Here is a 14,150-nt window from a genome sequence, read left to right on the forward strand (position 1 = left end):
GGTGATGCCAGCACCCGAGAAACCCCCCGGGGAAGCCCCCGGGACGTGCTCTGCCACGTCCCAGAGGATCGCTGCGTCCTGCCGTGCCCGCTCACGGTGGGAATCCACGGGCACGGGAGGGAGGGAGGGAGGGAGGGAGGGAGGGGGCGCGGGGAGGGTGGGTGTGAGGGCTGGGCGCTGACTCAGCCGCCCTGGCACGGGCTGTGCCACCGCGCAGCGGGCGCGGGGCGGGAGGTGCCGGGCGTGGAGGGAGCGCGCAGGTTTCGGCCCCGGCGCGCAGGGAGCAGGGCTGGACAAGGGCCAGGAGCTGCCGCGACAGGCAGCGCTGTGGGAAGCAGGGAGTGCCCGGGTACCCCCGCCCTGGGCGCTGCCAGCCCCGCAGGGACGGGCAGAGCGGCTGCAGTGCCGCTGTGCGGCTCCGGGCGCCGGCACCAGCCCTTTACCTGCCGGGAAAGTTTGGGGAATGGACCTTCCGAGCCTGGGAAAGTGCGAGGTTTTCTTTCCAAGCCTCACACCGCTGTCTGTCCCGAGCGCTCCTCTCTCCTGTTGCCGTGTGTCAGGCGGGTGGAAACGTCACTTGCTGGACCATCACTCAGCCGCCCTCCGGACATTTCATGTCCCAGCACTGCCACCCTCCCCAGCTCTCCTCTTTTGTCCCAGTAAGGGATCACGTTCAGCCCTTCACAGCCCATTTTTGAGGAAGTGGGTGATGGGCAGCTGGTTGTCCTCCACTTGCTGCCTCACTGAGTGTGAGGCTTCCCGGAGCCTTGTTCCCCAAAACCTGATGGTGGTGTTGAATTAGGCAAAATAAATCATCCTCCAACAGGAGCTCAATCTGCAGGATACCCCCACATCAGCAGGGAGGGGAAGGGGAGGACAGGCAACCCCAGCAAGGAGGGAGACAAAATACCTTGCCAGGGGACAAGAAGCCTTTGAAGATCCATCATCCTGTGCATCTCTCCCTTCCTCACTGCTCTGGGAAATGCTTCATGGATGCTGTTTATCAACACCATGGGACAATTTGCCCTGTGAAACGGGCAGGCAAGGCTGGTATCTCCAACTGGCTGACACTCCAGACCCAGATCCACCAGGAACACTCGGGGCTATCCAGCTGATGTGCCACTGCGGGCACTGCATGTGTGAACACACTACAGAGGTGCCCACAGCCAGATGGGAAGAGATCTACACCCCTAAGGCACAGATAAATGGCCTCTCCACACTGACTTATCTCAGGGCTTCAGTGGATGTTGTCAGAAACATGCAGAGGAGGCAAACCCAGTTGGTCTGGGCCCTGCAACAAGTGGTGGAAATAGGAGTAAGGATGGCCTGGAGGGTGAGTTTGTGACTATTCCATGGACCAGTAGACTTGGAAGCAGTGCTCCCACAAGGCACTGTGGGAGAGAGAGAGATGACCAGAGAGGAGCACGGGGACAACAGAAGCAGGAACTAAAGTGACCACAATGAGGATGGTGGGGCAGGAAAAGCAGGTCAGAACCACTGAGGTGTGTTACAAAACCTCCCAGGGACTGCAGGTGTGAGATGCTGTGAGGCACAAGGACATGATGGGCTCAGTTGGTTGGAGCGTGGTGCTGATAACTCCAGGATTGTGGATTCGATGCCCGGACAGGCCGTTCACTTGGGAGTTGGAGTGGATGGAATATTCTGTGGTAATGTTTTTCAGGAGGTCCTGGGGGGCTGGAGCAGGAGAGCAACCATGCTGGTTCTGTCGAGCTCTGGGACCGTCCTGTGCCTGTTCCCTCTGAGCTCAGAGCGTCAGGATAGAGACAACACCCACACCCCCTCACCGCTCTCTTTATTTACAGACACAACACCAGCGCTGGGGGTGTGGAGATGAGAAACGGCACCTGGTGAAGCATCTACTCCCCCAGCCCGCCCTGTGCCTGCAGCCAGGGCCTCAATGCAGCAGGAGGGTGGGGGGGGGGGGGGCACGTGGGGCAGCCCAAAGGCAATGCCCCTCCCCGTGGCTCAGCCTCCCGTGCCTCCTGAGGCAGCTACTTCCACCTGCCACCCACCATGCTCTTCCCACGGGCACCCTTTGACCTGGAAGGGAAGCAGAAAAGCTCGTGCAGAAAGGCATTAGCGATCATGGCAGGAGGGGTGAGGTGGGTGCTGTCAGAGATATCTCTGACTGATGTTCACTGCCCTGTGGGGATGGAGGTCTTCAGTGGCCCCAGGTAACACCCTGGGACCTGAGTCGAGTGTTTTGGGGCTCTGTAGGAACAAGCTCATGCATTTGCCAGGCGTTTCTAACGAGCCTCAATCCCTTTTCTGTGTTTCTCCCCATCTAAGGATGCTTTGGAGAACAACTGACCAGTTGGATCTCTGGGTGCAGGGGGATAAAAACATCTCCAGAATCCTTCAGGACCCACCCCATCGCTCTCCTTAACCAGCTTAGGGGGACAGGCACTGCTTTGGGCACAAGCTGGCAGAGAGGAAGAGGAGGAGGAGGAGGAAGAGCCTTGGGTGGAAAGTGAAGGGCATTTCTGGCTTTGGCTGCCAATCCTTGGCATTGCCTTGTCCCTCAGCCCTGCTGCTTCCCTGCTGTCCCAGTGTCCATGCAGCACACGTGCAGTGGGAGACACACAGCGCTCAGAAACACCTGTACTCACCCTTTGCTGCAGGAACAGGCCGTGGTGGGGCAGGAGAGAAGAGAGAGCTGGTGTCAGTGGGTGGGAGATGCTGCACCTGACACGGGGTGAGCTCAGCATCTCCCAGGTGAGACGGGAGGGTTGGGATGGGGATGTGAGAGCAGCGTGGTGCTCCTGAGAGTGGGGGTGAAACAGCCTCTTCCACCCTCCTACACAGGGCCCCCCGGTCATGTGCAGGGATCGTGGACGTGGGGACAGGCTGCCCTGCCCTTGCAGGGCTCTACAGCTCCCACAGCCCATGGCATTCCCCCTCCTGGACAAGCTGGGATCTCCAGCACTTCCCTGGGATGCTAGGCAGAGCATCCCTTGCAGGGATGGGGGTTGCTGGAAGCTGGAAGGACCTCACAGGACACAAGGGTCCCCATGCAGAGGGGGGGTCTCCCCAGCCAGGGTCTGTCCCTCCCCAGCCAGGGTCTGTGGGACAGGGGGAAGCAGGGGTAAGCAGGTGGAGGTGGGAGGTCAGGAGGGTCTGTAAAGGGGAGCAGAAGAGCAGAGACTGAGATCTCTGGGCCAGCCCTGCAGGTCTGTGAACACCAGGCACCAGTGGGACCAGAGGCAGGGGTGGGAGGAAGAAGAGGTGGCCCAGAGAGGGTGTGAGAGAGTGGGAACTGAGGCCAGGACAACAGGGAGCTGGAGCTGGAAGGACAGCAGATGTTGAGAAGGGAGGTGTAGCCTGCCCAGGGACTTACACTTTCTGGTGGTCACTGACACGGTTTCGGAGGACGTTGATCTGCAAGAAAAAACGCAGGTGGATGGATGGTGAGGCCTGACAAGATGCCCCATGCCTGGCTGGGGACAAGGGTCGGGCTGAAGATGCATCACTGCTCTCTTTTTCCCTGCAGTTCTTGCCTGGGGTTTAGAATAACAGAATCCCAGAATGGCTTGGGTTGGAAGGGACCTTAAAGCTCATCTCATCCCACCCCCTGCCCTGGGCAGGGACATCTTCTACTAGATCAGGTTGCTCCAAGCCTCATCCAACTTGGCCTTGGACAGGGGCTGAGCTGTGCAGCAGAGCAGGAAGCCTCTTGCAGTGCCAAGCAGGAGCTGGGAGGCCACTGGGACAACCCACCTCGTCTCCCAGCTGGGGAGCAGAAGGAGCAGCCGGGAACGTGGAGGGTGAACAAATCACAGAGGACCTGGTGGCTCACCTCGTACTTCTGCCGCTTGAACTTTTCCTGCAGGTCAAATTTCTCTGCCTCCAGGTCACGGATGTTCTGCCACAGCTCCTTGGCCTTCTCCCTGTGGGAAGAGCCAGCTGGTGACAGTGCAGGGAAGGGACGTGGCTCCCAGGGAGCTCAGAGCAGGGGATGGGGCAGTGATGCCAACACCTCCCGTGCTCTGGAGGCTCCTTGCCCAGACAGGGACGTGTTACCCAGCTGGTGATGCCAGAGCCATGGTGGAGGTTTGTGCAGGTCACATACAGGTGAGAGTGGGTCCCTTAGGATGCAACTCCCACCCAATGTGAGCCTGGCTCCCTTGGGGCACACACGTCCCATGAGTGTGAGCCTGGCTCCCTCTGATGGCTGGTGCCACCAGCCGCAGCCTGGCTGTGGTGGCCGGGCAGAACCATGGAGCCATGTCCCCAGAGGGGTGTCACAGCCCACCTCCATCTGTGCCATCACCCTCTTGTCTGGGCTGCAAGCCCCAGACATCCCTCTCCAGCCCAGGATCCTGCCCCAGACATCCCTCTCCAGCCCAGGATCCTGCCCCAGACATCCCTCTCCAGTCCAGGATCCTGCCTCAGGAGGTGAGACCCAACACCGAGCTCCTGCCCTGGACAACTCTCCTGCAGCCTGTGCTCACCTCAGCTTGTCTTCACTGAGGTGGTCGATGTTCAGGGGCTTCCGCCGTTCGCTGAGGATCTTCTTCTTCTTCTCCCGCTCTGTTTGCTTCTTCCCGCCCTTCTTCTCTGACTGAGGAAACCATCAGTTCATTGGAGGGAAGGAAATCTGCCCAGCCCTTTGCTCTACTCCATCCAAAGTTCTGCCCCCAGCACCCTCAGCTTTTGGGGTTCCAGAAGCACATGGGGTCTTAGAGGAAATTTTGGCAATAGTGGACAAGACACCTCTGTTTCCATCCCCATCCCTGTTCCTGTACCTGAGGCAAGGCTGGAGCTGCCCTGGCCAGCACCTGCACAGCAGAGCTGAGCTCACAGCAGCTCTGACCTCACTTCAGCCTTATAACCTCTTCTGTGCCCCAAAAAAGGTGACCTGACTTCTCCTGCCTTTAGAAACCACAGTCTACCAGCACCGGGTGAGGTCAGCCCGTGGTCAAGCCCGTCCCAGGAGCACCAGCAGCTTCACTGGCACCGCCTGGGGTAGGATTACACACCTTCTGCATGTAGCCTCCAAAATGCAGCATGTTGGAGAGAGCTTTCTTCTTCCTGTCCTCCTCCTCAGCCCTCTTCCGAGCCTCCTCTTCCTCCTTGCGGGCTCTTTCCTCCTGCCGAGGCCAGGAGTGGGTCAGGAGCGGGTGGACTGACACATCACGGGGCTGTCCTGCCCCCAGCACCCAGCTCGTGCTCCCAGGCCCCCCCAGCCCATCCCGAGCCCCCATTCCCAGGAGATGCTCACGGCCATCCGGGCCTGGCGCTCCTTCTCCCTCTCGCTGCGGATCCGCTGCTGCTCCGCCCTCTCCGCTCGCCGCTTTTCCTGCACGAGGAGAGGACCTTGGCTGGAGAACCTGCATCCTCTCTGTCCCTACAGACAGATCCCTGATTCTCACAGCCCCGAGAGCCCCAAGGGTGGATCTGCTGCTCCCACGTCTCCCAGGGGAGTGTGTGTGGACAGTGACCACGAGGGAGGTGCATCGTCATCAGGCACCGCGGATGGGCCAGGGCTGCCCAGGGACAGGACCTGAGGGAACGGCTGGAGCTGTGTCAGGGGAGGGCTAGGTTGGATCTCAGGAAAAGGTTCTTCCCCCAGAGGGTGGTTGGCACTGAACAGGCTCCCCAGGGCAGTGGGCACAGCCCCAAGGCTGCCAGAGCTCCAGAAGCGTTTGGGCAACGCTCTCAAGGACAGGGTGGGATTGTTGAGGTGTCCTGTGAAGGGCCAGGGGCTCGACTTCAATGGTCATTGTAGGTGTCTCCCAGCTCAGGAGGTTCTATGATTCTATAATCCCTGGGCACTGAGGTACAAAATCTGGCTCGAATCTCAGGCTCTGTCCTGCAGGGACATGGGATGTCTCGGGTCCTCCTGTCAGGACTGTGAGGAAAGGGTGGTGGCCACGTGCCCACACGGGAGAGGGAGGGCTGAAGACATACAATCCTGTCCTTGAGGGACAGGAGCTCCTCTTCCTCCTTCTTCCTGCTCTCAAAGTGGGCTTCAATGAGGGCCTGCAGTTCGTTCAGGTCCTTCTCCATGCGCTTGCGGTGAATGTCCTGCACAGGGTAGAAACAGAAACACTCCCCTGAGCTGGGGAGCTGCTGGGCACTGTGAGGGGAGCAACGTGAGGGGATCGCCCCGTGGGAATGGGAACTGAGGGCACAACTTACGTCAAAGTCCAGCCTCTCGCCATCTGGGATTTTGGGAGGCACCAGGTTTGGCATGAAGACCCTGCAGTGGAAGGTGAGCAGGAGGATGGTGGGCCCACAGCAGGTATCTGGGCCAGGATGGGGCCTTCCATCCATCCACCCATCCACCCAGCCCGGAGTGAGCACAGCTGTGGGTCAGGGAGGTGCAGTATCTCCAGCTGGGCAGCCTCGGAGGAAGAGCCATGGCATTCCCGGGAAGCGCTCCAAGGCTCCTGCATGGCTGGAATAGCTCTGCAAGCTGCAGACAACGTGGCCACCACCCTTTGCCAGCGCTCTGGGGCTGGCAGCCAACCCACTGCTCACCCAAAAGGGCACAGAGGAACCGTGTGCTCCAGTGTGAGCTGGCACAGGGAGCTGGAGACCATCCCCTCTGGGGGCTTGAGGGGCACGCAGAGACACAGAGGGATGAAGGGATGATGGCTGAGGACAGATCTGCCTCCCACACCACAGCATTGCAGGGCTCCAGGAGGACCCACAGGTTCCTGGCAATGGTTCACAGCCCCGTTCCTTTGGGCTCTGTCCCTGGAATGCTGGCACTCGTGCTGTGGCCAGGAGCACTCTGTCAGAAGCCAGACCCTGGCTGTGCCATGGACTCTCTGTCCCAGGCTGGGGTGCACAGATTTTTTTTCCAGCTACAGGGCCACAGGGCAGCTGAATTTCTCCCACAAAATGCTTCAAAACTGCCTAAAGACTCCATTCTCAGAATCTCCCTCTTGCTCCATGTTTACCTGTTTCTCTCCCTTTTTTTCCTCCATCTCCCAGTCCCACTCTGTTTCCATGCTCTGGAGGCCTCACTGTCCCGTGCCCTTTATGGACCAGGGTGCTAAGCCCATCACATGGAGCCTCTGCCCTGGCACAGCTCCCAGCTCAGACCTTGCCCCAGAGAAAACACTCTGACACTTACTTGGGTTTTGGCTTCGATTCCCCTGCGGGTCCCCAGGAGCAGGACAGAAAGACAAGGTCAGGCTCACAGAGGTATTTCCTTCACACCTTGACCCAAACCCACCACCCTGAGCCCAGCTCCCCCTCTCTCCCAGCAGCACAGGCTGCACTGTGGATCATCCTCCAGCAATGAGGTGTCCATCCAAAACCCGGGACATACTTTGGTGCTCCCGGCTGGGCAGAGCAGTTTTTGGTACCTCCTTACACAGATGAAAGGAATGAGGGTGATACTTCACCTTCCCCAGGCTCCTGCTCTCTGTCCCCCTCTCCACCTGTGGAAAACAGAGAGTCACAGAATCATAGAATGTGTTGAGCCATCAGGATCATCGAGTCCAACTCCTGGCCCTGCACAGGACACCCCATCAATCCCACCATGTGCCTGAGAGCACTGTCCAAAAAACAGCAGTGCCACCCTCTCCTTTTGTACTTCTAATTGTACCTCAACCCTTCTAGGATGCCCAGAGAAGCTGTGGCTGCCCCATCCCTGGAAGTGTTCATGGCCAGGTTGGATGGGGTTTGGAGCAGCCTGGTCTAGTGGAAGGTGTCCCTGCCCATGGCAGGGATTGGAAAAAGATGGTCTTTAAGGTCTTTACCAACCTAAATAATTTTGTGATTCTCTGACTCTCTGATTTTGGGTGAATTTCTTTCCTAGGCAGCACACAACCACCCCTCCTGCTGCCCCTGCCCCGCTGCAGGACGAGGCCAGGGCAGCTCTGCCCTGTTTACCACAGATTCTCTCCCTTCAGCAGAAAATGAATTCATCACCAAAAATACTGTTCCAAGGGCCCAGTGTCTTGGGGGACTGGGGTCAAAACTGAAATGGCCCAAACCATCTTTCCTCTGCTCCTGCTTTACCTTCTCCTGATGCCTTTGTTTCATCTTCTTGCTCTGTTTTAAAAGAAATGGGGAGAATATGAATTTGGACAAGTACACAGGGGTCCCAGCACCCAAACCTGGGGGACACAGCAGGGATCTGAGCCCCCTGACGAGCTGTAATAACAGCACAGGGTCACACCTCAGGCCACCCCAAATGTCCCAGTGCTCTTTAGATGGTGAGACACATCAGAGCATGACCCCTGCTCTGGAAACCCCACCTTGGGGGGTTTGATGAAACAGGCTTGGCTCATTTTTGGCATTATTTCAGAGGGCTGGACACAAACCCATCAGCAACCAGCAGCAAACACAAACATCCTCATGCTTGCAGGGCCAAGGCAGGTCAGGAAAGGGCATCTCAGCTTTGACACCCCCCTTACTGGACACCACAGAGCTGGGGGAGAGCTGCCCCTCTGTGCTACTGGCCCCTGTCACAGGCCATGCTGGGACATCTCAGCCCCTGCTTGGCACTGCCCTGGGGCAGAGCATGGCTCCTGCCAAGCCCTGGGAGCTTGCTGGCAAAGCCACCACTCACCTTCTGCCTTGGTTTCACCGGTCGTCTCCTCCACCTCCTCTACCTGCTCTTCCTGACCTGTGGGATAAGGGGCAGTGTGAGTCCAACAGCACCGTTCCCTCTGGCTCCCTACACACCCTGAGTGGGACAACACCGTTCCCTCTGGCTCCCTACACATCCTGAGTGGGACAACACCGTTCCCTCTGGCTCCCTACACATCCTGAGTGGGACAACACCGTCCCCTCTGGCTCCCTACACATCCTGAGTGGGACAACACCGTTCCCTCTGGCTCCCTACACATCCTGGTATCAGGACAACTGTGGCACGGAGCCAACTGAGAGAGACCAGAGGAGACACAGCCACAGGAGAGAGGAACAGAGGCTCACGAAGCAAAAGATTTTGCTCTAACCTTTACCCAAGGGCTGCTCTGTCCTCAGGCAAGAAAAAAAATTTAAATTAATGAAATTAAAGCATTTATAGCGACATCCTGGCTTTGTCCCTCCTTCCCTCTCACGCTATCATTCCCTTACACCCCAGGAAGCAGGGAGGGATTTCTATCTTTCTTCTCTAGCCCAGCGAAGCCCAGGACTGGCTGGCACCAGAGAACGTGCCTTCGGCACCCTCCCAATCTCATTTGTGACACTGTTGGAGCATTTTTCCGCTGGAGGGAGCAGTGTCCCCACAAGAGTCTTCCACCGGAGTCAGCAACGCTGGGGCTCGCAGGTCTTGGGAGGACTTGCGGTCCCACAGCAAGACAGAAGGAAAGAGAAAGAAGACAGCAAAGAGAGCAGAGTGCCTCTGATCGGCAGATGTAAGAGAGAAGCCACAGACGCGGGAGCAGATCCACAGACAGCACAGCGGGGCAGGAGAGGGGAGTGCAAGGACCAGGAGAGAGAAGTGGAAGAATGAAAGAAAACCATCTCCCAGCCAGGGAGAGGCGAAAGACACACGACCCACGACATACTGACAGCAGCAGTGGAGAGATGAAATAAAGAAAGGTGCAATAACTACCGTCTTCTTCCTCCATCCATTCTTCCTCTTCTGGGCCAGGGAGGAGGGAAAGGAATAAGCGCAGAGTTAGTGGGAGGCCACGAAGCTGCGGAGCTCTGGCGTGCATGAGACAAGGACTCAAACACTGCAGGGGCTTCCCCTTTGTGCCTCTCTTTGCTTTTAAGGCTCAGGATGTTTTGCCTGGCAGTGCCCTGAAGCAGCAAGAGGCTCAGCAAAGCCCAGCTCCCCAGCCCAGCCCAAAAGCCCAGCTCAGCTGTGCCCCAGAGCAGCTCCGTGCACGGGGAGGGGGTTGTGTCATCATCGGGCTGAGGCAGAGGGAGGTTTGTGCTTAAGCATCACTAACACAAATCCAGCTGAAGTTCCAGCTCTGCCAGCACCCATGCCCAGCATTTCCACCCCTGTTTTGAGTCAAGGGCTCGCTCTGACAAAAGAGATCCTGGGAAAACTCAGTCTGGTTTTGATCCTACTGATGTTTCAGGGGGAGGAATCTGGAACATGCCTTTCCTGGGCATGATTTGGCCACTGCAGCCAAGGAGTTGACCCCCACAGCCCCCCAAACAAAATACTGAACCTGCAGCAGGTAAACACCTACCTTCTTCCACGTACTCCTCTTCACAGAGCACACACAGGCACGGGAGAGAGAGAGAAGGGAAAGGAGACGCAGGTTATTGAAGCTTCTCTGATCATTTTTTGGCCTCAGGGCAGCTGCAGGTGCTCCAGGTGGAGCTGCAGATGCTCCACGTCCTCTTACCTTCCTGCTCCCTGCAAAGCACAACACAAACATCTGCAGTTACACCCATCTGCTGTAACGGGGCACGTGTGTCCATCGGGAGGGGAACTGGGAATTTCCTCAAGGAAATCCCCTTTCTCGTAGCAAGGGGATGGGCAAGGGCTGTTGTGTGGGTGGCTTTAGGGTGGCAGTGGGGACAGGGACAAGGTCCAGGTCCCTCTGCAGGCTGGGGACAGCAGGAGCTGAAGGGCTGGACTGACACTTTGACAGTGGTCAGAGCACACCGTGGGTTTGCAACTTGAGAAGATTGAGTGACCATGGCCTGTAGTCCCAGAAACAGTCAACTCACATCCCACCTTTGCCCCAAAGACCTTCTCTGACCTTGGGGAAGATGCACAGCCTGTCCTCAGGTGCGCCCAGGGGACAGGTTGCTGACACATGTGAGTTTGTCATGGCATTGAAACACAAGAGGAGGATGCAAATCTGCTTCTTCAGTTGGTGGGTGAGAAGCAGGAGCTGTGTTCACACTGATCCCCATAACTCTGTAATGCAGATGTTGAGCCCCATCCCTCCAGGACACACCTCATGGCCCAGGAACCCTCACCAGCAAAAATTCCTCTCAAATTCGGGCCTTGGGGATTGATGGTCTGGGTGTGGCAGCAGGACCCCATCAGCAACAGACTGGTGGCATCAAGTTTTCCCAGTTCTCTATCTCACTGATTTACACTGCAGCCTTTTTAATACATGAACCATCCCCTTGTCCCATCCACGTGTGTGGATACAGCTCCTAACACAACATTCCTCACTGCTGGGGGTCTGGCACTGCCAGGGCAGTGGGCACAGGCTGGGGGGGGGTGGGGGGCTTCATGCTGGGTGCTGGGGTAACAACAAGAGCCAGTGCCCTCTGAGTGGCACCTCTGGGAAAGTGGGAATAGGGGGGGAAAGGAAGTGTCTCTAAAAACACACCACTTACTGCTCATATTCTTCAGTGACCTCTTCAGTGTCCGACATGCCTGCTGGTTATCTAGCAGGGTTCAAGGCAGATTGGAAAAAGCGAGGGTTAGGAGCTGAGATAAGGACAAGCACAGCCTGTCCTCCAGCACCAGGACACGGGCACAGAGATGTTGCTTCTCTCTCCAAAAGACTTGGAGCTCCGAGCTGTCCCCAGCTGGGCTGTGACAGCCTTATCTCAGCAGAGATAAGGGCTCCCCCCTCCCCTCCTGTCCCAGGATCACAGCTCGCCTCAAATAGGAGGCAGGAGATTAGACACAGCCTCGTGCAGCGCTGATAGCTCTGTCAGGAGCCATGTCCAGGGCACAGCTCCCCTCTGCTCAGCCCTCTCAGGGGGCTGTGTTTGTTCAGGGGGCAGGAAAATCACCCCACTGTAATGAGCAGCTTGTTTTGCTCCCTGACTATTCTTAGCTCAGTTGAAGCTTTCAGGGATGACTTGTTGTTATCTTAGATTTACAGTCCTGCACAAGGCATAGCACAAGTCCTTGGGGGAGATCTCCCAGCCCAGACCTCCAAGGGCTCTGGAAAGAGGCAACCTGGGCTCAGCAGGAGCATTTCTCTCTTGGTGCTGGCCCCGAGCCTGAGGTCAGCTAAAAGGGATAATTAATTCACACCCTGGTTTTAGCAGTAGGGCTTAAAAACTCTGCAGCAACAGCCATGCTTATGTTCCCAGCACATCTGCCTCCCTCCCAGCTGTGCTCAGGAGGACTTTGCTCATCGTCCCACCTCATCTAACCTTCACCCAGCACTCCACTGTGAGGTCTGCACTGACCAGCCCCATCCTTGGGCATCCTGGAGCAGCCCAGAGCATCAACCCCTGCACTGCTCATGACCGTGCCAGACCTCAGCAGAGCTGAGATGCCTCAGGACAACACAAGGCAGCTCTAGAAATAACTTCCATGTGCTAAACCACCTGTTCCCAGAGCAGCAACGCTTCACTTCTCCTGCTGCCCAGAGTCTGGGAACAACTGGTCCTGGCTACATCTGTGGAGCATTTATTACCCAGGATGGGTAGGACAGGCTTCAGGATTGCTTATTCAGGATGCTGAATCCAGAGCTGGAATCCTCAGGCATGGGAAAGGCACTGCAGGAGGGCTGTCTGGGCACACCCACAGCTCCAGGGGTTGTCAGATCTCAGTTCTGGGCAATGACTCACGAGGGGCTTTTGCAGACACACAAAGTCAGAACTCGGCCCCATCTGCCTCGGGCTCATCTCCTGCTTCTGCTGTCGCTGTTCCCTTTCTTCTGATGGATGTGGGGCTTGGCCCTCAGCACCCCCTCCAGCACCATCCCCTCGATTTCCATTTCCCCTCAAATATCAGTTCCTGGCACTGCTTCTCCCCCTGGCTCAGCACGGTTCTGAAACCCCAAGCTTGGCCAAATCTGTTATGCACCTGTAAGCCTCTAAGCAGAAGGCTTCATGTCATCCTCTCATGACACAGGAGTGGAGGGCCCCTCCTGGCCATGACAGTGCAAACATGTGAAAGTTTATTCCTACATTTCCATTCCCCTCCTCTCTCATACATCACTAGATCCCAAAGAGCAGAGGGAACAGCACCAAACCCAGGACTGTTAAGGGGATACACAAGAAAAAAATGGCTCTAAGGTGTATATATATCCATCCTCTGCACAGAAACAGATAAACATTTCCATTTAAGCCTGAAATTCTGTTTTGATAGAGTTAGGAGAACCATCAGATATAGTACAGAGTTAAAGAGGAAACATTGCACATATTATTTATTGGCTGCAAAAAATCTCCCATCATTTGTTGTGTATTAAACAATCCAGATATTCCTCCTTAAAATCACCCTGTCCTTCAGCTCAGGGCTGGCTGGTCAGCCCTGTGGGGCTGAGTTAATCCGTGGTTCACAGACTGCCCAGACACGGAGCTCTCATTTGCTCCAGTGTGGGTCGTGTCACTGCTCCAGGTCCTGCCTGGCAGGGTCAGACTGTGCCCAGGAGCATCCCACCCCAATCCCACCCCAATCCCACCCCAATCCCACCCCAATCCCACCCCACAGGCTGCCAGCGAGCCAGGGCCAGGCTGGTATCACATCCCTCCTGTTCCCTCCAGAGACACAGGGATCGGGGATCCATGAGATTCCCCCAGAACCAGGGCAGCCAAAATCTATCATCTCAGCCACCTTGGCACACATCAGGGTGGTTCAAAAGGCACTGGACAAACTGCAAACACAGCGGGATGGAGATGGTCCCGGCGCTTTATCCCTGGGAATGCCCTCATGGCAAACACACCAGAGCGAGGGGCTGGGGAGGACCGTGAACCCGGAGCCGAATCATTTCTGGGTCCACCGAGCATCTACACCCGGAGCGGGCTGCCCCAGCCTTACCTGTGCCTCGGGAGGTCCCAGGGAGCCGAGGGGAAGCCGGGCGGGTGTCTGGGAAATGCTCTTGGGGGGCAGGAGGCTTTAAGGGGGTTCCAGCGCCCACCCCGGGGCGGGCAGCGCCGGCAGGAATGTGCCCGGCGCCCAGCGAGGAATGCAACACTTGTGAGCTGCTATTTCGGCAGCCGCGGCCCCGGCCCCCCCCTCCGCCGCTCCCCCTTCCTCCCCAGGAGCCCATATAAGCCCAAGCTATTGTGCGGCCTCGGAGATTTGCTATTTTAAACCCTCCGGACCGAGATACGCGAGTGCCCGAGGGGCTGACACAAGCCAGCCCGGCTGTCAAGCGGGGCTGGGGATGCTGATAAGGCAGCGCTGCCTCAAGTGGAGGAGCAGACCCTCCCTGGCACCCCCCGGCCCCGGCTCACTCAGCCCCTGCACCGAGCTCGAGATGCTCTAATGAGAAGGGAAGACTCTCAGGCTGCTTTTACCCTCTCGTTTCAGGTTTTTCCCTATTTTCCCCGTGCCA

General features: G+C 57.3%; 1 protein-coding gene across 1 annotated transcript; it reads right to left on the reverse strand.

Moving 5' to 3' along the window:
* Nucleotides 1-1,981: 1,981 nt before the first annotated feature.
* TNNT2 (troponin T2, cardiac type) lies at nt 1,982-13,701 on the reverse strand. The gene is made up of 17 exons (XM_027898093.1): nt 13,631-13,701; nt 11,245-11,295; nt 10,293-10,303; nt 10,134-10,151; nt 8,552-8,608; nt 7,999-8,031; nt 7,380-7,415; nt 7,106-7,127; nt 6,163-6,223; nt 5,932-6,048; nt 5,243-5,320; nt 5,001-5,111; nt 4,473-4,582; nt 3,818-3,908; nt 3,359-3,399; nt 2,631-2,636; nt 1,982-2,061 (listed from the first exon to the last, which is right to left on the reverse strand). Exons 2-17 carry the CDS (start codon nt 11,280-11,282, stop codon nt 2,013-2,015), a joined length of 879 nt encoding a protein of 292 aa, XP_027753894.1. The 5' UTR covers nt 11,283-11,295; nt 13,631-13,701; the 3' UTR covers nt 1,982-2,012.
* Nucleotides 13,702-14,150: the final 449 nt, after the last annotated feature.

The sequence above is a fragment of the Empidonax traillii genome, unplaced genomic scaffold (assembly GCF_003031625.1).
Source record: "Empidonax traillii isolate 1590-97213 ecotype Southwest subspecies unplaced genomic scaffold, ASM303162v1 scaffold579:size954524, whole genome shotgun sequence".
Taxonomy (NCBI): domain Eukaryota; kingdom Metazoa; phylum Chordata; class Aves; order Passeriformes; family Tyrannidae; genus Empidonax; species Empidonax traillii.

Bases quoted from the DNA above. Each gene is read 5' to 3' on its own strand.
- TNNT2 (XM_027898093.1), bottom strand. From the start codon at position 11,282: ATGTCGGACACTGAAGAGGTCACTGAAGAATATGAGCA. The intron at 6,049-6,162 runs GTAAGTTGTGCC...TACCCTGTGCAG, and splicing joins GCGAGAGGCTGGACTTTGAC to GACATTCACCGCAAGCGCAT. The intron at 4,583-5,000 runs GTGTGTAATCCT...TGGTTTCCTCAG, and splicing joins TTGGAGGCTACATGCAGAAG to TCAGAGAAGAAGGGCGGGAA.